Consider the following 22,415-nt stretch of genomic DNA (forward strand, 5'->3'; position numbering starts at 1 on the left):
TCAATGTGGGAGAGTAACAAGATCATTATTTAATTAAAACTGAAGTGGAATGCAACTCAGGTGAAAACAACTAAGTATAATGAACACCAGTACTGCAAACCAGTCTGTTAAATATGTTGCAGGTCTAAGTTCAAATCAAACCATTTCACTGTATATTAGTGAAGTTCTAAATTTCACTTGTCATTTCATAACATCACTACCAGTAGTCAGACAAAATTTCTTCACTTATTTAAGTCAGCTTGATTTCAATCAAACAACTGAAAACTCACGACTGCTACTCCAACTTCTTTCACTGAGGGTCTTTGTGATCTGCAAACACACCAACCACAAGTTGCAATCATAAGAAAAGGAGGAGACTGAATTTTAAGGTTTTTTTGGCCTTTACCCACAGCCAGTAAAGTCCTGGAAAATATAAAATTAGTTTTTCCACAGAAAACTATTGATAACAGCCTTTTTTTTTTTTTGACAATAGACAGTTGTGAAAAATGTTAATGAAATTTCAAAAATATCGCCTCTCTGTTGCAATGCTTTTAAAGAAAAAAGGCAGCACAATTTCCACAAAAAAAAAAAAAAAAACGCTTTATTATCCCCCCCCCCCCACACACACAGAGCTTTAAGAAATAGAGATTGAATTTTAAGGTTTATACATCAACCAGATCCCTTTCCCACCCCAAAGTACTTAGCTGCCAAGCTCTAAGCCCCCATTTTCAAAGTAGCTTCTTATATGGGCATCCCATAGAAAATAGCTTATTATGCCTCTAAGTTGCATACCAAGGCTACTTCATTTATTGCATTAAAATATAACAATCTTAAAATCTAATCTCAGTTCTATTTTCTGCATGGTTAAATGGAAAGTTAAAAAGGACTCAATAATTAGTTCATGTCATAGATGATATTTCAGCTCAAGCCTTTGACAGAGGCAGTAGATGAAGAATCCAAATGACCATGGAAATTCTAAAAATTATTTATTAAGAACTGCTTAGCTTTCTATTATCATTGAGTTAAAATAATTTTACCTTAACTTTAGTTTCTTCTGGAAGAGAGTCAACAGGGCCCCAGATATCATTTCCACCTCTAGGAATATCCTTAAAATAATAGATAAGTTGATATTACAATATAATCCTTGGCATTAATAGAATAAAATAAATGTTAATATAACCAGTCCTCATTTAATTTTGTTTCGCTCAAAGCTATTTCACTAAGAGGTATCTAATGGATCAGCAGTTTTAATCCATTGGATATGTCACATAACGATACTGTATATCCACTTAATATTACAACATTTGTATCACTTGCCAATATAAACGTGATGGCATGATTAGCCACAAGAGTATTCATATAAACTGTGCAGAGTATCCATCTGCTTTTTGCTGATGGTGATTGTGTACTGTGCATATAGTGATTCATTATTTAGGAATCCATTTTTAATACTGCAGTTGGCATACTATGTAAAAAAACAAATTTAAAAAATTTATGCAACAAAACAAATTAAACAATGTATTAGAATTATGTCATTATGAATTCTGGTATTATGTCAGTAAGGTCTTGACTTTCGACATGCACTATTCATCACATTAGAATAGGAGAAATATAGTTGAAAAAAATCAGTGCTCTCAGTGTTTGGTATATAAAATGTAATGCATGTATGATCATGTAACGAATCTCTGTGAAGTGGTTACCTCTAATATTTGTTTAGTTTCTGGTTTTAGCTTTGATTTTCATCATAATTTTTTGAGTTCGAAGTGAGGTAGAGGTAGCCTCACACCAGGTTCAATAAGACTTCTGTTACTAAATACAGTATCATAAATTCAGCAACACTACTAGTTGTCTTCATTCCAAACAATTTACAATAAGCAACATACACTTCATGTGATTTACTGACATGCTTGCAGCATGGTTAATAAACATTAGTTAGAAATGCCAAAAATTTGATATTAATTAATCTAATATTTTTCACATTTGACTGAAAGATCCAGACCTAATGTCCACTCTTCACTTTCTTGTAGAATAACCAGTTAGTAGGGTGCCAGCTATAATGGCTACTGAACAAGTAAGGATGGGCTACCAATACGGGACTAAGCTAATGAAATTGGATAAATCATAAAATAAAACTTTATCACTATGAAAGGACTAAGAAACTGAGACAAACTGGCATTGACATCACACAGGTCAACAAGGTTCCTTCTATGCTTCTCAGGGAATCAGACCATAGTACAACATATGCCACAGAAACTACTATCAATATAAGAAGATTAAATTACAAAAGAAGTGGAATTAGCAGAAGAATTAAGTAGTTGATAAGATATCAGAATAGCAGGTATCACAAAAACCAAGGTGATGACTACAGGAGAACTGCAGCTAAACAATAATTATAAAGTTAGCATTAGCATTAGTAGATGCATATGATGCAAGACAGCAAGCTTATAAAATCTTTAGCAAAAAAAAAAAAAAAAAAAATTCCCATTTCATCCATCCATTCATTCCAAATGCTTCTCTAGTTCTGTCTTGAACTTATTTAAGTTGTTGACCTCCACTACAACAGATGGAAGTTTGTTCCAACAATCAACCACCCGCTGGACAAAGGCAAATTTCCACACATCTATTCTGCAACTGTCTTTTCTCAATTTGAATTTATATCCCCTCAGGTGAGTAATCTGAGCAAGAAAAAGAATACCATCAGCAATGAGCTTGCTCAAACCATTCAAGGCATTATACACCTCAATCAGATCACCTCGCAGGTTCCTAGTTTCCAGATGCTGCAATGTGCAGAACTTAAGCCTTTCTTCATAAGAGCACCCTTTTGTTCCCTTCACCAGTCTTGTTGCCCTTCTCTGTACTCGTTCTAGCAACTTTACTTTCTTCCTAAAATGAGGCCTCCAGACCTGTACGCAGTACTCAAGGTGTGGCCTGACCATTGCCTTATATAAGGGGATAATCACCTCCTTATCCCTGCTTGCAAAATTCCTATATATCATTGACAAGACACTATGGGCTACTCTTGCAACCTGTCTGCACTGCTCAGAAAACATCATATCTGACTGCACAATTACCCCAGGTCTTTTTCATTCTCCACTACCCTGAGTGTAGTACCATACAGTTGATATGTTACTCTGGGGTTTCTGTTACCACATATGCAATACTCTACACTTGTCAATGTTAAACTTCAGTTGTAATCTCTCAGCCCATCTGCCCAACTTTTCTAGATCCTGTTGCAGTAGTGTACTGTCATTAACAACCCTGCCAACCTTTGTATCGTCTGCAAACTTGGACATTAACCCTGATATACCTTCATCAATATCATTGATAAATACAGAAAATAACAATATGCCCGACACCGAACCCTGAGGTACTCCACTAATAATATTAGTCCATGAAGACCAGCATCCACTGATTACAACTGTCTGTCGTCTCCCACTCAACCATCCCATTATCCATAGCAGCAACTTGTCCTTAATGCCATAAGTTGGAGTAATTCAAATGGAGACAGTTCTACATCCTATATATAACACTAAGCTGATCTATCACCTAGGCTACGCACTTTCACATTTGGTTCCATGAAAAGACGAATAAATTCCACTTGGACAAATACAGTTCAGGATGGCTTTCATACAATGGATACTCCACTAGCTAGCACAGTTCTGCACTGATGGTGTTGATGGACTTGTAAGAAGCTTAGACTAGTGTCACAATGTCAAAAGTGCTTTCTTTTTAATGCAACATGTATCAAAACAGTGTGTGTGTGTGTGTGTGTATACACACTGAGTTGGCTTTGCATTAGCAATAATACTCCCTCCCCCTTGTGGATGAATGGACTGGTCCGTGATGCTGACGAAGGCTCAAAGTCAGGAATAGCTGATATAAGATTGCAGTTTGCACACATGTCAATCAGTTTTTCGGTGTCTGTGAGGAAGAATGGGTTGGCATCAAGGTTTTTCTTACTTCGAACATGAAATGATTGTGGAGAAAGACATGCAGGTGCCAATATCCTGACAACAGCCAACATGGTTAATTGCTCCTGTTCTGTGGTATCATGAGTCTACCATGACTGGCTCAACAGCAGTTGAACAACCTGCCATGTGGGACAGCCATATGGGGTTGATATCTGTGGTATCGTGTGTCTCATTTCATAACACAGTAGCAACGCAGCACAGTTGCCCAGCTAACCACCCAGTCAAAGCAGCAATAGCAAGATCAATATCCACATGGGCTATGCACCAGAAATCAGATTGTATAGGCTTAGGCAGTCAATGGCTATCACAAGTACCAATGCTTACTGCAAGACAAAGGAAACTGTTCCCTGCATGGCATGTCAGCACCAACACAGAACCACTGAAATGTGGAAATCTGTCACCTTGTGTGATGAATCCTGTTTCCAACTCTGTCATGCTGGTGGATGTATCTGCATTTGAAGAAATGTAACATGAGGCCATGGCACCAGCATGCACTGTTGGTGTTCAGCAGGCTGGAGGCAGTGGTGTTATGCTTTGGGGATTGTTTTCAATGGCATGCTATGGTCCTCTGATGACCATTAACCAATGGCTTGACAAGAATGCCAACATTTCTATCACCACTGACCAAGTACACCCCTTCATCATGACAGTGTATCCAGACAAATCTGGCATCTATCAAAAAAATAATGTACCACACTACACTACGGGGTACGCGAAGTTTGCCAACTGGTTTCAGTAACATGACAATGAATTAGGTCACTGATGAAAAAAAGCCGTGAATTAAGGTTGAAATTGAAAGTGTCTGCAATTCTGCCCAGACACGATAGGAGGGAGTATATGATGAGAGCCCTGTCAATCAATTCGGCCCTGGAAAGATTGTGCAGGGCTCAAGGGGTAGAATTTTTTTCAGCCTGGTCTGTACTTGTTAACAGGAGAGACTGCTTCTACAGGGATGGGATACACTTAAATAGAAAGGGTGCAAGAATGTTTGCTGATGCTATCGAGGCAATGTTAGGTGGGTCGGAAAACTGCTAGATTGGGGGGATACAAGGACTAATAGATTAACAGTAGCCACTGGCAGAGGTGAAAGTGATTCTTGCACTGCTTCTATTGGAATGAGCCGCAGCCTGGAAAATAAGATGCAGGATATTTCAGAGACTGCTGGGAATCATTGGGGTACAAGTAAACACATGGGTTGTGTTAGGGTAGCTAAGAAAAAGAACAGGTGCATGTATACTTGTGTGTACACCAATGCTAGGAGTTTAGTAAATAAATTTGATGAATTTGAGGTATTGCTCAAAACATCAAAGGCAGATATTGTGGGGATTTCAGAGACGTGGTGTCACACAGATATAAGAAATGCAGAACTGGAATTTGGGGAGTACAATGTCTACAGAAAGGATAGACAGGATAGGAAGGGAGGAGGGGTTATGCTATTAGTTAAAAAACACATAAAATCCAAGGAAGTGAAGCCAGTCGACATCGCTGGACAGTGCAGTGTGGAGTCAGTTTGGTGTGACATAAGCATTGGGAGATCAAAATTGAGAGTAGGAGTGTGCTATAGGCCTAATGACTCTGATGAGTATAATAAGAAACTGTTCGGAGAAATAGAGTGGGCCAGTAAATCAGAGAGTCTTATAATGGGGGATTTTAATTTCCCAGATATTGACTGGAATTTGGGGGCTGGTCACTCACACAGTAGCAAGGCTTTTGTGGATTTATTGGATGATTGTTTTCTACATCAGCATGTTCGGGAGGCAACTAGAGGGAGTAATACTCTTGATTTGATTATCAGTAGTGATTCTTCATGCATTAAGAATCTGCAGATAAATGAACCACTTGGTGGCAGTGATCACAGTGTGCTGAAGTGGGAGTTACTCAAAGAGGTAACTACCATTAGGGGTAAAGGGAAGGGGTATTGCTTTCGTAAAGGCGACTACAATGGACTGAGACAGTATTTAAATTCTATACAGTGGGATCAACTGATGATATTGCCAACAGCAAATTCAAAATGGGAAGCATTCAAAGAACTTATCGTGGAAGCTACTAGGCTTTACATACCAACTAAGAAATATTGTTCAAGGTTTAGGCCTAAATGGTTGTCAGATGAACTAATGAGGCATATGGTGAGAAGAAAAATGCATGGGATACATACAAATTAACACGTGACACGGACGCCTATGATAGATACAAGTTGATCTGTAACCAAGTTACAAAGGAGGTTAGGCAGGCGAAGGCAGATTACGAGAGATCCTTGGCAAGGGATGCGAAGAAAAACAGCAAAGAGTTCTTTACTTATGTAAACTCTAGAAGGAAGGGGATGAATCAGATTGGTCCACTTGAGATCGATGGGTCAACTGTTGATGACCCTGCTCGGGTAGCTAACAAACTAAATGAATATTTTGCATCGACATTCACACATGAGGAGTTATTCAGCGAGGGGAATGCCAGAGGTGTATTCAATTCTAGCAGTAAGCTAGAGAATCTTGTAATAACTGAGAGCAAAGTGGAGGAGAAATTGTTGAAGATAAACACAAGAAAGGCACCTGGGGTGGATGGGATCTATCCAGTTATATTAAAGGAGGCAGCAAAGGAGGTAAGCAAACCCTTAGCCATAATTATGAGAGCTTCCTTGGACTCAGGGGAGGTACCCATTGACTGGAGATGTGCAAATGTGACCCCAATTCACAAAGGGGGATCAAAGGCTGACACAAGTAATTATAGACCTGTGAGTTTAACTTCTGTTCCCGGAAAATTAATGGAGGCACTGGTGAAAGAAGCACTGCACGATCATCTAGACAAGACTTCAGTTATAGCTAGGACACAGCATGGTTTTGTTAAGGGGAAGTCTTGCCTGACCAATTTGATTGGATACTATGATGCAGTCACAAAAGAACTGGATGCAGGGAATAACTTTGATATTATATACTTGGATCTTAGAAAGGCTTTTGATACTGTTGCACATGGAAGACTGCTGCACAAATTGGAGCAGTGTGGCATTGGAGGCAAGTTGCTGCTATGGATAAAGGGGTGGTTGAGGGGGAGAAGACAGAGAGTGGTAATCAATGGACACTGCTCATCGTGGACTAATGTTATTAGTGGAGTCCCTCAGGGTTCAGTATTGGGGCCTTTATTGTTTTCTGTATTTATAAATGATATTGATGATGGTATATCAGGCTTAATGTCCAAGTTTGCAGACGATACGAAGGTTGGCAGGGTTGTCAAGGACACTACTGACACTATGCTGCTGCAACAGGATTTGGAAAGGTTGAGCAGATGGGCTTCGAGGTGGCAAATGAAGTTTAACATTGACAAATGTAAAGTACTACATATGGGAAACAGCAACCCCAGAGCAGCGTATCAACTCTGTGGTACTACACTGACAGTGGTAGAGAATGAAAGGGACCTGGGGGTGGTGGTGCAGGCAGATATGAAGTTCTCTGAGCAGTGCAGACGAGCTGCAAGAGGAGCTCATGGTGTATTGTCAATGATATATAGGAATTTTTCTAGCAGGGATAAGGAGGTGATTATTCCCTTGTATAAGGCAATGGTCAGGCCACACCTAGAGTATTGTATACAGGCCTGGAGGCCTCATTTCAGGAAGGATGTAGAGCTGCTGGAACGAGTACAGAGAAGGGCAACTAGATTGGTGAATGGGACAAAGGGGTTCTCTTACGAAGAAAGGCTTAAGTTTTGCAAATTACAGTGTCTGGAAACTAGGCACCAGCGGGGTGATCTGATAGAGGTGTACAAAGCCTTGAATGGTTTGAGCATGCTCAATGCTGATGGGATTCTTCCTCTAGCTCAGAAAAATCACCTGAGAGGGCATAAATTCAAATTGAGGAAAGACAGATGTAGGATAGATGTGCGGAAATTTGCCTTTAGCCAGCGGGTGGTTGTTGGGTGGAACAGACTTCCATCCCTTGTCGTGGAAGTTGATAGCCTAAATAAGTTTAAGGCTCAGCTGGACAGGTATTTCGAACGAACAGAGGGGTGAAGTGGAAGTGGTTATTTTTATTTATTTATGTTACTTTTTTTTTTTTTTTTTTTGGCTGATGCTGCATAAGCTTGCTTTCTTGCATCAAATGCCTCTACTAATGCTAATTGCCAATCCTCCTACCACTGCCCAACTCACCCAATCTCAACTCAATTATGCATTTTTGGGCCTACTGGAAAAAGACATTTGATGCTACAATCATCCACTTGACAATGTGCAGGCATTACTAGACACAATGCATGGGTGGCACTACCAGAGGACAGACATACAGCAACACCTGGTGGCTTACATGCAAAGATGTGTACAGATAATGTTACAGGCAAAAGGTAGAATCATGAGGTATTGGGTAGGTGTTGTTAATGCAAACCCTCTCAATGTATAAACACACACAAAATTCTTGGTTTTATGGACTAATAGGGGGAGGGGTGTCTATTAAATCAAAAGTTTTTCCTGAGACCATTTGACAATGTAAACAGTAACTCTGTATGTATAAGAAACACTCAAATAAAGTTAAACAAAAAACAAGCTTTTATTTATCTTCATTTTAGTTAGCATTAGTTGAGGCATATGATGCAAGAAAGCAAGCTTATACAGCATCAGCAAAAAAATAATTTTGGATATCCAGGAAGTCTTTAATGAAATTTGGAAGATGAGATATGAAAATGAACAAAATAAATAAATTGGTAAATGTAGAGGGTGATTAAACAAATTCATTTAGAACAAAATAGAAATCAGCTTAATTATAACTTTCTAACACAGTTTTTAAGCCCATTTAAACTACAGATCCAAGATCTAGGTAAGAAATAAAGAATCTGACCAAAAATTAGAATCTTCAGAGAAAAAATAAAATAAATGGAACTAACAGATGGAAGGAATGGCGGGAAAAATCTTGTGGTAATAAATATCCAATCAAAGGTAAGCGAAGCAAAATAAGACAGTGAGAGCATGTAGAAAGAATGGAAAGGAAAGTATGGATTCCGTCAGTGTCAATCCACTGGTGATATTCTAGCTTATTTTACCCATTTATGGACTAATTCCATAGAAAAGTTCGGTGAAACACAAGCAGTTGCTCTTGACATCTCAAAGGCTTTTTATTGTGTTTGGCATAAAGGTTTTTTTAAACAAGCTTCCATCTTATGGTTTGCCAACTGTTTTTTGTAATTGGTTATCCAGTTTTCTCTCTGATCACTCACTGAGGGTAATGGTAGATGGCTCTCTGTCTTCTAACTTCTCCACTAATGCCAGTGACCCCAATGTTCTTGGTTTTTTCTAGCATGCATAGTGTTTGTAACATGATTGCTGATATTATCAGTGCAAGTTAGTTAAGAAAATTTCTTTACAAGACACATGAAACTAGTTACAATTACACTTTTATAGTCTAAATCCAATAAACTTTATACACATAGTTGAAATAATATGTGTATAATATACACATAGCTGAAAAAAAGATATATACAATTTAAAAATGTTTTGCAGGTGATTTCCTTTGGTACAATTTGTCTCAAATGCTACTGCTGTACAATATCCTCTGATCGCTCAGTGAGGGTGATGGTAGATGGCTCTCTGTCTTCTAACTTCTCCACTAATGCCGATGACCCCAAGGTTCAGTTCTTTCCCCCACTCTTTTCCTCTTGTATATTAATGACCTTCCATCGACTGGAAATCCTATCCATAGTTTTGCCAATGATAGCACATTGCATTCCACTTTCCATTTTGAGAAACCTTGCCGTGCTCAATCAGCTTCAACTTTTCGAAAATCTGCTACCAATTCTTTAAATGCCGATCTCCAGGTAATTCTCCAGTGGAGCAAAGACAACTTAGCTGATTTCAATACTTCTAAAACTCAGTCTTGTCTTATATCTCACAAAAATTTGGTCCTTGAGGTTGTCACAGACATTCTCTCAGATATGCCAGACAAGTGGTACTTGCTACCTGGGAGTCTAAAACGCTGATGGAACTGATATTCGGGTGACACTCAAGTCAAGAGGACCCAATTTCGGCGAAGTCCGGACGGTCTGTGACAGCCAAATCCTCTGCTTGCACCTTCACAATGGTGGGACTGTTAGTAATCCTGCGTATGACCTCCATGCACAAGTATATGGTGGGTGACCACCCAGGCGTGAACCAACGTAAGCAGGGGTCGAGGTGTGGCGCCCACACCACATGGAGGAACGCCGCCCCTCTATGTTACCAGGCAGTACTAGGTGGTAGATGACTCTCATCAACCGGTGAAATACCACCACTTTGCTTATTGGAGGCTTCAAGTGGTGGAACCCATGTTTAGTCTCTAGAGCTAAGTTCCGGTCAACCCTTTCCTATCTCTTCCATCATGCAGTATGATTGATGACTTTTGAGGTTATGATGAACGTCGTGGCGAGATCCAATATTCCTTACATTTCGAGGGTACAGCTCTAAAACGATGTTCGCAGCCGGCCGCTAGTTACTACACCGGACTGAACCTATTGGTAACACTGTGTAGGAAGCTTCTGGAAATAGCTAGTGTATAATCTTCCTACCTCTACTCTGCCAGATAGTGACTGGAGGAAGTCTGAGTACTGTGTATGCGGGGAGCATTGTCGAGGCCACGTTATGTCAAGGATCTGGGTATATTCTTACCACGTGTACGCCATATCCAAAAATTTCTTTACTTCATACAGCATGTCCCACCCACTTTTTCTTACTATTGAATACACCATGAATTGTCAAACTAATAGAGCAAGCTTATCTGTGAAAAGGTCTAAACCTCCCAAGGACTTCCTAATTCATTTCACAAATATACGTGGTCTCAATTCTAATCTCAACGATGTCCATTTCCACTTGCAGTCTGCCAAACCCCGTGTACTTTTTCTGACAGAATCTCAGTTATCGGTTGATTCAACTACTGCTCATCTCAGATGCCCAAATTATTCGCTGTATGATTCCTTTCGCCTCAAAGGTGGTACTTGTGCATATGTCCGTTCTGATATTTCCTGTCAGAAACTTGGCAATTTGGAATCTCCTCTCTTTGATCTTCTCTGGCTTAAAATCTCTCTACCTCATTGTGTCAAATTCATCTGTTGTCTCTACCGTTCTCCCAACTCCACTAATCACTTGGAGCTCTTTGACTTCCTCTCTTTGCAACTTTACTTTCTCCAGTCCAACTTTCCTAACAGTGAGGTAATTTTCCTTGGTGATTTGAATGTTCACAACTCCAGCTGGCTTCCGTTTTCTAGTCACACCGACCCAGCAGGTAGAGATGCTGAGGCTTTTGCAATTACTAATGACCTAGCACAGATTGTTCATTTACCTACAAGAATACCGGACAATCCTAATTATACAGCCAACACACTTGATCTTTTTCTCACAAACAACCCTTCTAAGTACACAGTCGAAGTGAGAGATCCTTTAGGCACTTCAGATCACAACTAGGTGATTGTCTCTTCTCCAATGGAACCTTTATCTCATGGCTATTCCCAACCTCGTGTTGTTTGGCATTACAAGAATGCAAAATGGGACGACCTGCGAGACTTCTTTTCTTTGGTCGGATTACTGTTTCAAAACTTCTGATGTCAACGTTTGCTCAGATCGTGTCAGTGAAATTATTCTTGCAGGAATGGAATCCTTTATCCCACACTCCACTTTAAAATCTCGTCCCTTATCTAAACCTTGGTTTTCCAATAAATGTGCTAAGGCTGTTCAAGAGAAGAATGTTGCATATCGTAATTGGCTTGTTTCTAATTCTTCAATTTCATTTTCTGTCTACACCAAAGCTCGCAACAATTGTAAAGCAGTTATTAATCAGTCCAAACTAGAGTTTGAACAGGCTAAGAGTAGAAAACTTGCTTCTTGCCCTAATGGTAGCCGAGCATTCTGTTCGCTTGCCAAAGCTATTGGCTGCAACTTTTGCCCATCTTTGCTCCCAACTCTGTCCAAACCAGATGGTTCTGTTGTCACTTCAGCCAAGGATAAAACTGACCTGATAGCATCCCATTTTTCTTCCAGCTCATGTATTAATGATCTTGGTAAAACCCCTCCCACAATTCCCAACATGCTCCATTCAATGCCTCCTGTGATCTTCCGTCAAAAGGATATCAGAAGGATTTTGATGAATCTTGATGCTAAGAAAGCTCCAGGTCCTGATGGTATTTCTCCACTTGTTCTCAAAACCTGTGCTCCTGAACTTACTCCTATTCTTTGCCGCCTTTTTTCACTTTCATATTCCAAAGGTGTTTTCCTTCTGCTTGGAAATTTGCTCATATCCAGCCAGTTCCTAAAAAGGGTGACAAATCCCTCCCATCCAATTATCGTCCCATTGCAAATACTTCTACTCTTTCTAAAGTAATGTAGAAATCAATTAACCGCCCAACTCTTAAACTACCTAGAAACCTTCCATCTGATCAACGATCTCCAGTATGGATTCCGTCAGTGTCGACCCACTGGTGATATTCTGGCTTATGTTACCCATCTATGGACTAATTCAATAGAAAGGTTCGGTGAAACACAAGTAGTTGCCCTTGACATCTCAAAGGCCTTTGATCGTGTTTGGCATAAAGGTCTTCTAAACAAGCTTCCATCTTATGGTTTGCCAACTGTTTTTAGTAATTGGTTATCCAGTTTTTTCTCTGATCGCTCACTGAGGGTGATGTTAGATGGCTCTCTTTCTTCTAACTTCTCTACTAATGCCGGTGTCCTCCAAGGTTCAGTTCTTCCCCCCACTCTTTTCCTCTTGTATATTAATGACCTTCTTCCATTGACTGGAAATCCTATCCATAGTTTTGCCGATGATAGCACATTGCATTCCACTTTCCATTTTGAGAAACCTTGTCCAGCTCAATCAGCTTCAACTTCTCGAAAATCTGCTACCAATTCCTTAAATGCCGATCTTCAGGTAATTCTCCAGTGGGGCAAAGACAACTTAGTTGATTTCAACCCTTCCAAAACTCAGTCTTGTCTTATATCTCGCAAAAAAGGATTCTTCTGCTCCTATGCTTATCTTTAGTGACACTCCGATTTCTAGGCAAAATGATATATCTCTTTTGGGGATTACCCCGACTTCTAATCTCTCTTGGCACAAGCACATTACTAATATTGCTTCCTCTGCATCTAAAAAACTTGGTTTTCTCTTTCACTCCCGGCGTTACTTTTCTTCCAAACAGCTGCTCCCTTTGTATAAATCACAAATCTGCCCTGCCATGGAATACTGTTCCCACATCTGGGGTGGTGCCCCCAAAACCTCTCTCAGGCTTCTTGATTCCATTCAGAAGAGGGCAATTAGGTTAATTAATGATTCATCTCTAACAGAGTCTCTTCACTTGCTTTCTCATAGACGTACTGTTTCTGCTGCATGCCTTTTCTACAGATACTTCCATGGGCACTGTTCTTCTGAATTGGCTTCTAAAATTCCCTCTCTGTCTTTCAAAACAGTCCAAACACGTGCCGCCACCAGCCAACATCCATTTACTGTCCAACTTCAAACTCAGAACCAACTTTTCATCTTCCTCGTTTATTCATTCAACTGCCGTTTTCTGGAACAACCTTCATACGTATTTCATGAAAATTACAGTCTACAGAAGTTCAAGTCCAATGTCAACAAATATCTTCTTTCGTCTTCTCAACCTCTAACCAAGCATGGTACTAAGTACTATAGGTTCTAATACCTCTCGTGTTTGGGGTTTACATAAAAAAAAAAAAAACCCTTATTTTATTAATATGCTGATGCTGCATTCAGTATGATTATTAGTACTAGCAAAATGATACAAAGGAGACAAACCTAGGTGGTAGATGACTTTCATCAACCGGTGAAATACCACCACTTTGCTTATTGGAGGCTTGAAGTGGTGAAACCCATGTTTAGTCTCTACAGCAAAGTTTCTGGCACCCCCCCCCATACTTCTCCTTCAACCCATGCACAGTACTAAGTACTATAGGTTTTGATACCTTTCGTGTTTTCATTAAAAAAAAGCTATATCATAAACCAAATATATATATATATATATATTTTTTGTATAGTTTAAGTTCATTTAGTAAAATTGGTAAGATATATTTCATATGGTACAAGCTGGTTCATATGGTAAATATTAGCTACTTAACCCTATAATAGCCGTAACTGGTCCATGAGGCCAAACCTAGTAAAGGATGATCATTAGTCAAAGCAAAAGAAAAAATATAACAAATAATAAACATAATAATAATATATATCAAGTCAATTATAGGTAATAGGACACATTGAAAGGGACTTTATCGAGGGCTAACCCTTTCAATATGTCTCCTACAATTAACCCGGCTATCGGTTTCTGATATCATCTGCCTGTTTAACACAGTCAAAAGGTAATTCATGCGATACATGGATAAGTATAATTAAGGTTGGACGACTTTAGCCTGACCGATAGCTAAGACAGCAAAAGCATATATTAAGGAAGAAGAGAAATAAATGAGAACCAATATCCTTCAATTAATATCAAATTAATAGGTACAAAAGGAGCATAAGCTAAAAAAGGAGAACGGATTCAAGGTTTAAGAATTGCAATAGTACCTCAATCCCCCTCGAATTACTCTAATAGTTCATGAGGTAAGAACAATAGAATATGATAGTAAAAGTTAAAAGTAAAGGGAAAGCTATAATGCAAATGTACATCGGAGTTTACCGGGAGCGTAACTTCCCGTCTCTTGTTCAGTTAACTTTACATAAGTTATTAATTTTCTATATTATATATATATATATATATATATATATATATATATACACACAGCAGACTTTCAATTTACCGGGATCGGATTAATAGGGACAGTTCAAGATTCCAAATTAAAAAAAAAAAAAAAATCAACCAGATATCATAAAATTCAAGTAATAACTAGAATAGGTATAAACAGATGTTTTGCAAGTTGTAAATAAGTGACAGGAAGTGGCGTTATAAGTTGTCATATCTTGCAACCCCCCCGCTGTCTTCACACCTACCGCTCAAAAAAAAAAAAAAAAAAGAAAAAGAAGAAATGTTTAGTTTGTTTTACTGCGTCGCGTCAATTCTTGTGTTCCCGTTGCACAGCAAAAAGACAAATTTTGTTTCATTATTTATGTCAGTAATGTCGAAATTTTTTTTACAGTAATAAATATTTTTTTTGTTTAGAAATCGCGAAAATGTTGTGTAAACACAAAAGAGTTGCACTTTCAGTTAAACAAAACTTGAAAGTATTCGAAAGTTTGAAAACGGTGCATCCGTTAAATCTTTAATAAACCATTATAATGTTGGTGACCAAACTATATGAGACTGTAAAAAATAAAGGGAAGCATCATATTGGACTCGTGAGTAGTGGATGGTAAGTTTTTTCGTTTTTTATCTATTGCCATACTTTTTACATAAGTTGCTGAACATTTTTCGATACAATAAATCCGTGACTTAAGCAACTTCGGACTTAAGTAAATTTTTTTTCACCCATTTTTTTTTTTTTTTTTTAGGATTGTAAAATTTAAAACAAACAAAAAAAAATATATTAAGCAATCAATAATGCCAATCACGGCACACACAAGTGAGATATAGAGTAACAAGCAAGAAAATAGGAAAGAAGAGAAGAAATTTTTAAAATTTATTTATATTTTTTTTATATGACTGAAGATATCAGTGAAGGAGACAAACATTTTACCATAATAATGTAAAACCCACAGAATTCCAGTAATTGGTATTATCACAAATGCGATAAGATCGAGTTTACTACCTGTTTATAATTAGATGCCCGAACAGAAAACCCAGTAACCTGGAAAGTGCAAATTGTTTTTATTCTTTTATGGTAGTGACCTCCAGAAATGTGCTTTAGTAAAATGTGAGCTCGTGTGCAGTGATAATAGTGAGTTTTTGCCTTAACCCTGTGAAGTTCTTTACAGAAAATTTCACTTTGACCATTATCATGGTGCCGACTAAGTGAATAAGTGACAGCACTACAAGTAAATCTACCAACAAAAGGAAAGCAATCGATTTGGATCAGAAAATTAAAATAATAAGAATGTATTAAAATGGTCAAAGATTAACAAGTATTGTGCCGAATTCAGATTTGTCAATAATAATTAGTAGCAATATGTTATTAGTCATTACTGAGTTACGCAAAACACGACTTACATAAGAAGTCCTGGAACGTATCTCTTACGCATGTCGGGGACTTCTGTATTTTTGGATTAACCGGGAAATCGATTATCTGGGATTTTTTTTTTTTAATATCTATCCCAGAAAATTGAGAGTTTATATATATATATATATATAGAGTTTTATATATATATATATATAAAAATAAATAAATAAATAAATCAACAATTTGTCCATTTTCCCTTTCTAATAATTTGCAAAATACTTTAAATTAATTCAAACTTCCACAGCAATAGGAGAAAGTTTATTCCAAAAACAAATAGACTTTGAATGAAGACAAATTTCCACATTTATCCTAAAAATATACTTTTTCATCTTTGTGTGTGTGTGTGTGTGTGTGTGTGTGTGTGTGTGTGTGTGTGTGTGTGTGTGTGTGTGTGTGTACAGCAGACATACACACATGCAGTGCATGAAAAGAAAAAAAAAAAATCTCATTAGCATTTAGTTTATTCACCCTTTTAATGCTTTCAACATGTCAATTAGGCCTCCACACAGGTGCCTATTTCCAGATGTTGAAATTTACCTTTTGTGGCCATACCAAACTTAGCATTTTTTAGCATTAGTAGAGGCATTTGATGCAAGAAAGCAAGCTTATGCAGCATCAGTAAAAAAAAATAAAATAAATAAAATAAATAAATAAAAAATAACCACTTCCACTTCACTCCTCTGTTCGTTCGAAATACCTGTCCAGCTGAGCCTTAAACTTATTTAGGCTATCAACTTCCACGACAAGGGATGGAAGTCTGTGACTACTAAATACGATAAATATTTGTATCGACGATTTATTGTAAACTCTACTGACTTGGTTGTCGTGCCGGAGTATAAACAGAAAATTTATTTATTTATTTATTTATTCCACCAACCAACCACCCGCTGGCTAAAGGCAAATTTCCTCACGTCTATCATACATCTGTCTTTTCTCAATTTGAATTTATGCTCTCTCAGGTGATTATTCTGAGCAAGAGGAAGAATCCCATCAGCATTGAGCATGCTCAAACCAGTCAAGGCTTTATACACCTCTATCAGATCACCTCGCTGGTGCCTAGTCCCCAGACAATGTAATTTGCAAAACTTAAGCCTTTCTTCGTAAGAACACCCCTTTGTTCCATTCACTAATCTTGTTGCCCTTCTCTGTACTCGTTCCAGCATCTCTACATCCTTCTTGAAATGAGGCCTCCAGACCTGTATACAGTACTCTAGGTGTGGCCTGACCATTGCCTTATACTAGGGAATAATCACCTCCTTATCCCTGCTAGTAAAATTCCTATATATCATCGACAATACACCATGAGCTACTCTTGCAGCCCGTCTGCACTGCTCAGAAAACTTCATATCTGCCTGCACAACCACCCCCAGGTCCCTTTCATTCTCTACCACTGTCAGTGTAGTACCACAGAGTTGATACGTTGCTCTGGGGTTGCTGTTTCCCATATGTAGTACTTTACATTTGTCAATGTTAAACTTCATTTGCCACCTCTCAGCCCATCTGCTCAACCTTTCCAGATTCTGTTGCAGTAGCATAGTGTCAGTAGTGTCCTTGACAACCCTGCCAACCTTCGTATCTGCAAACTTGGACATTAAGCTTGATATACCATCATCAATATCATTTATAAATACAGAAAACAATAATGGACCCAACACTGAACCCTGAGGGACTCCACTAATAACATTAGTCCACGAGGAGCAGTGTCCATTGATTACCACTCTCTGTCTTCTCCCCCTCAACCACCCCTTTATCCATAGCAGCAATTTGCCTCCAATGCCACAATGCTCTAATTTGTGCAGCAGTCTTCCATGTGCAACAGTATCAAAAGCCTTTCTAAGATCCAAGTATATAATATCAAAGTTATCCCCTGCATCCAGTTCTTTTGTGACTGCATCATAGTATCCATGTTGGTCAGGCAAGACTTCCCCTTAACAAAACCATGCTGTGTCTGAGCTATAGCATTAGCATTAGCATTAGTAGAGGCATATGATGCAAGAAAGCAAGCTTATTCAGCATCAGCCAAAAAAAAAAAAAAAAAAAAAAAAAAAACACACACCACTCCCATTTCACCCCTCCGTTCGTTCGAAATACCTGTCCAGTTGAGCTTTAAATTTGTTTAGGCTATCAACTTCAACAACAAATTCCTAATGCATCTAGTGGCTGGCAAGCTCGATGCCCCAGAGCTGCTCTACCTCATCAACTTCAGCTGTCCTCCAAGAGTCTTGAGAAGACAAAATATGCTGGCACAAGAGCCATTCAGAACTGATCAACTCAGATTCCACTACTTCAACAGAACTGTAAAACTGCTGAACGACTCCAACATTGATATACTATATGAAAACATTAATATCAAAAAAGAACTACAAAGGTTTTTCAATCAAACTAATAGAGAATAAAAATAAATGATTAACTTAATAATAACAACAATAATAATACTATAAAGATAGGTATACTTAGCCTTAACAAAAAAAAAAAAAAAAAAAAGAAAAGGAAAAAAGTAAAAAAAAAAAAAAAAAAAATCCTTTTTTTTTTTTTTTTTTGTTTACTTTTTCTTCAAGGAACTAAAGTTAAGTAATAACAATTGTATAAAAAAGAAAAAAAAAAAAAAAAAATTTTGGTATAACAATTAAGATTAATAACACAAAGCAATTAATTCAAATAATTAATGTGAACAATCAAGAAAAGAAAACAACATAATGCTTAGAAATACTAATTTCTCTGTTACCACAGCTTTGCTAAAATGCAAATGGTCTGTAACGCATGATATGCATTGTATATGTTGTAAATTGACTTTGTATATTTGAAATTGTATATTGATACCTGACATTGTGTATAGATTGTAAATAGAAGGATTCTATATTTCTACGGTCAAATTCCTCTTCTGTAAGGCTTCGGCTGTTTTGGAGTAATAAAATAAAAAAAAAAAAAAAAACAAGTGATGGAAGTCGGTTCCACCAACCAACCACCCGCTGGCCAAAGGCAAATTTCCGCACATCTATCCGACATCCGTCCTTCCTCAATTTGAATTTATGCCCTCTGAGCTGATTATTCTGAGCAAGATGAAGAATCCCATTGGCATTGAGCATGCTCAAACCATTCAAAGCCTTATACACCTCTATCAGATCACCTCTCCGGTGCCTAGTCTCCAGACTCTGTAATTTGCAAAACTTAAGCCTTTCTTCGTAAGAGCAACCCTTTGTTCCATTCACTAATCTTGTTGCCCTTCTCTGTACCCGTTCCAGCAGCTCCACATCCTTCCTGAAATGAGGCTTCCAGACCTGTATACAGTACTCAAGATGTGGCCTAACCATTGCCTTATACAAGGGAATAATCACCTCCTTATCCCTGCTAGAAAAATTCCTGTATATCATTGACAAGACACCATGAGCTACTCTTGCAGCTCGTCTGCACTGCTCAGAGAACTTCATATCTGCCTGCACAATTACCCCCAGGTCCTTTTCATTCTCCACTACTGTCAGTGTAGTACCGCAGAGTTGATACGTTGCTCTGGGGTTACTGTTTCCCATATGTAGTACTTTACATTTGTCAATGTTAAACTTCATTTGCCACCTTCATTTGTTTTTATCATTGTTTTGTTCGGATTTATATATTTTTTTTTTATTTTATTTTATTTATTTATTTTTTATTTTTTTTATTTTTATTTTTATTTTTTTTATTTATTTTTTTTTGGCTGGTGCAGCATGAGCCATGGGCTTTCTTGCACCGTGCGGCCGTTACTAATACTAATACTAATACCTCTCAGCCCATCTGTTCAACCTTTCCAGATCCTGTTGCAGCAGCATAGCGTCAGTAGTGTCCTTAACAACCCTGCCAACTTTTGTATCATCTGCAAACTTGGACATTAAACTTGATATCCCATCATCAATATCATTCATAAACACCAAAAACAACAACGGACCCAACACTGAACCCTGAGGAACTCCACTAATAACATTAGTCCACGTTGAGCAGTGTCCATTGATTACCACTCTCTGTCTTCTGCCACTCAACCATCCCCTTATCCATAGCAGCAATTTGCCTCCAATGCCACACTGCTCCAATTTGTGCAGCAGTCTTCCATGTGCAACAGTATCAAAAGCCTTTCTAAGATCCAAATATATAATATCAAAGTTATTCCCTGCATCCAGTTCTTTTGTGACTACATCATAGTATCCAATCAAATTGGTCAGGCAAGACCTGCCCTTAACAAAACCATGCTGCGTCTGAGCTATAACTGAATTCTTGTCTAGATGATCCTGCAGTGCTTCTTTAACCAGTGCCTCCATTAATTTACCTGGAACAGAAGTTAAACTAACAGGTCTATAATTACTTGTGTCAGCCTTTGATCCTCCTTTGTGAATTGGGGTTACATTTGCACATCTCCAGTCTATGGGTACCTCCCCTGAGTCCAAAGAAGCTCTCATAATTATGGCTAGGGGCTTGCTTACTTCCTTTGCTGCCTCCTTTAATATAACTGGATAGATCCCATCCACCCCGGTGCCTTTTTTATGTTTATCCTCAACAATCTCTCCTCCACTTTCCTCTCAGTTATTACAAAATCATCCAGCTCACTGCCAATGTTTACTTTACCTAGATCATTCTCCTTCCTGAATAACTCCTCATGCGTGAATGTAGATGCAAAATACTCGTTTAAATTGTTAGCCACCTGAGCAGGATCCTCAACTGTTGAACCATCAATATCCAGTGGACCAATCTGATTCAACCCTTTCCTTCTTGAGTTTAAATATGTAAAGAACTCTTTTCTGTTTTTCTTTGCATCCTTTGCCAAGGATTTTTCGTAGTCTGCCTTTGCCTGCCTAATCTCCTTTGTGACTTGGTTGCAGACCAACTTATATCTATCATAGGCTTCCATGTCACCCATTAATTTGTATGTATCCCATGCATTTTTCTTCTCTGCCACATGTCTCATTAGTTCATCTGACAACCATTTAGGCCTAAACCTTGAACAATATTTCTTAGTTGGTATGTAGAGCCTGGTAGCTTCCAAGATTAGTTCCTTGAATGCCTCCCATTTTGAGTTTGCTGTTGGTAACATCATCAGTTGGTCCCACTGTATAGAATTTAAATACTGTCTCAGACCATCATAGTCGCCTTTACGAAAACAAAAACCCTTCCCTTTACCTCTGATGGTAGTTACCTCCTTGAGTAAATCCCACTTCAACACACTGTGATCACTGCCACCTAGTGGTTCATTTACCTGCAGATTCTTAATGCATGAAGAATCACTACTGATAATCAGATCAAGAGTATTGCTCCCTCTTGTTGCCTCACGAACATGCTGATGTAGAAAACAATCATCCAATAAATCCACAAAAGCCTTGCTAGTGTGCGAGTGACCAACCCACAAATTCCAGTCAATCTGGGAAATTAAAATCCCCCATTATAAGACTCTCTGATTTACTGGCCCACTCTATTTCCTTGTACAATATCTTATTATACTCATCAGAGTCATTAGGCCTATAGCACACTCCTACTCTCAATTTTGATTTCCCTATGCTTATGTCACACCAAACTGACTCGACACTGCCCTGTCCATCGATGTCAACTGGCTTCACTTCCTTGGACTTTATGTGTTTCTTAATTAATAGCATAACCCCTCCTCCCCTCCTGTCCTGTCTATCCTTTCTATACACATTGTATTCCCCAAATTCCAGTTCCGCATTACTTGTATCTGTGTGACACCACGTCTCTGATATCCCAACAATATCTGCCTTTGATGTTTTGAGCAATACCTCAAATTCATCAAATTTATTTACCAAACTCCTAGCATTGGTGTACACGCAGGTATACATGCACCTGTTTCTATTCTTAGCTACCCTAACACAACCCATGTGTTTACTTGTACCGCAATGACTCCCAGCAGTCTCTGAAATATCCTGCATCTTGTTTTTCAGGCTTCTGCTCATTTCAATAGAAGCAGTGCAAGAATCACTTCCACCTCTGCCAGTGGCTACTGTTAATCTATTAGTCCTTGTATCCCCCCAACTAGCAGTTTTCCGACCCACCTAACACTGCCTCGACAGCATCAGCAAAAATTCTTGCACCCTTTCTATTTAAGTGTATCCCATCCCTGTAGAAGCAATCTCTCCTGTTAACAAGTACAGTCCAGGCTGAAAAAAATTCTACCCCTTGAGCCTTGCACAATCCCTCCAGGGCCGAATTGATCGACAAGGCTCTCATCATATACTCCCTCCTATCGTGTCTGGGCAGAATTGCAGACACTTTCAAATTCAACCCTAATTCACGGCTTTTTTTCAACAGTGACCTGTACTTGCTAAGTAATTCCGCCGGTCTCCTACTCTTAATATCATTAGTTCCAACGTGTACAACTATATCACCTTTTGTGCCCT

The 22,415-nt window shown here is 38.4% G+C and overlaps 1 protein-coding gene across 1 annotated transcript in view; it reads right to left on the minus strand.

The window, feature by feature from the left end:
- LOC150079790 (sister chromatid cohesion protein PDS5 homolog B-like) overlaps positions 1-22,415 on the minus strand; it is a 284,729-nt gene that overhangs the window by 38,927 nt on the left and 223,387 nt on the right. Inside the window, exon 21 of the mRNA XM_090383234.1 lies at positions 1,017-1,085. Coding sequence (XP_090239360.1) covers positions 1,017-1,085 — 69 coding nt within the window. The remainder of the gene's footprint in view (positions 1-1,016; positions 1,086-22,415) is intronic.

Source organism: Mastigoproctus giganteus, chromosome 10 (genome assembly GCF_048544385.1).
Source record: "Mastigoproctus giganteus isolate SK-2022 chromosome 10, ASM4854438v1, whole genome shotgun sequence".
NCBI lineage: Eukaryota > Metazoa > Arthropoda > Arachnida > Uropygi > Thelyphonidae > Mastigoproctus > Mastigoproctus giganteus.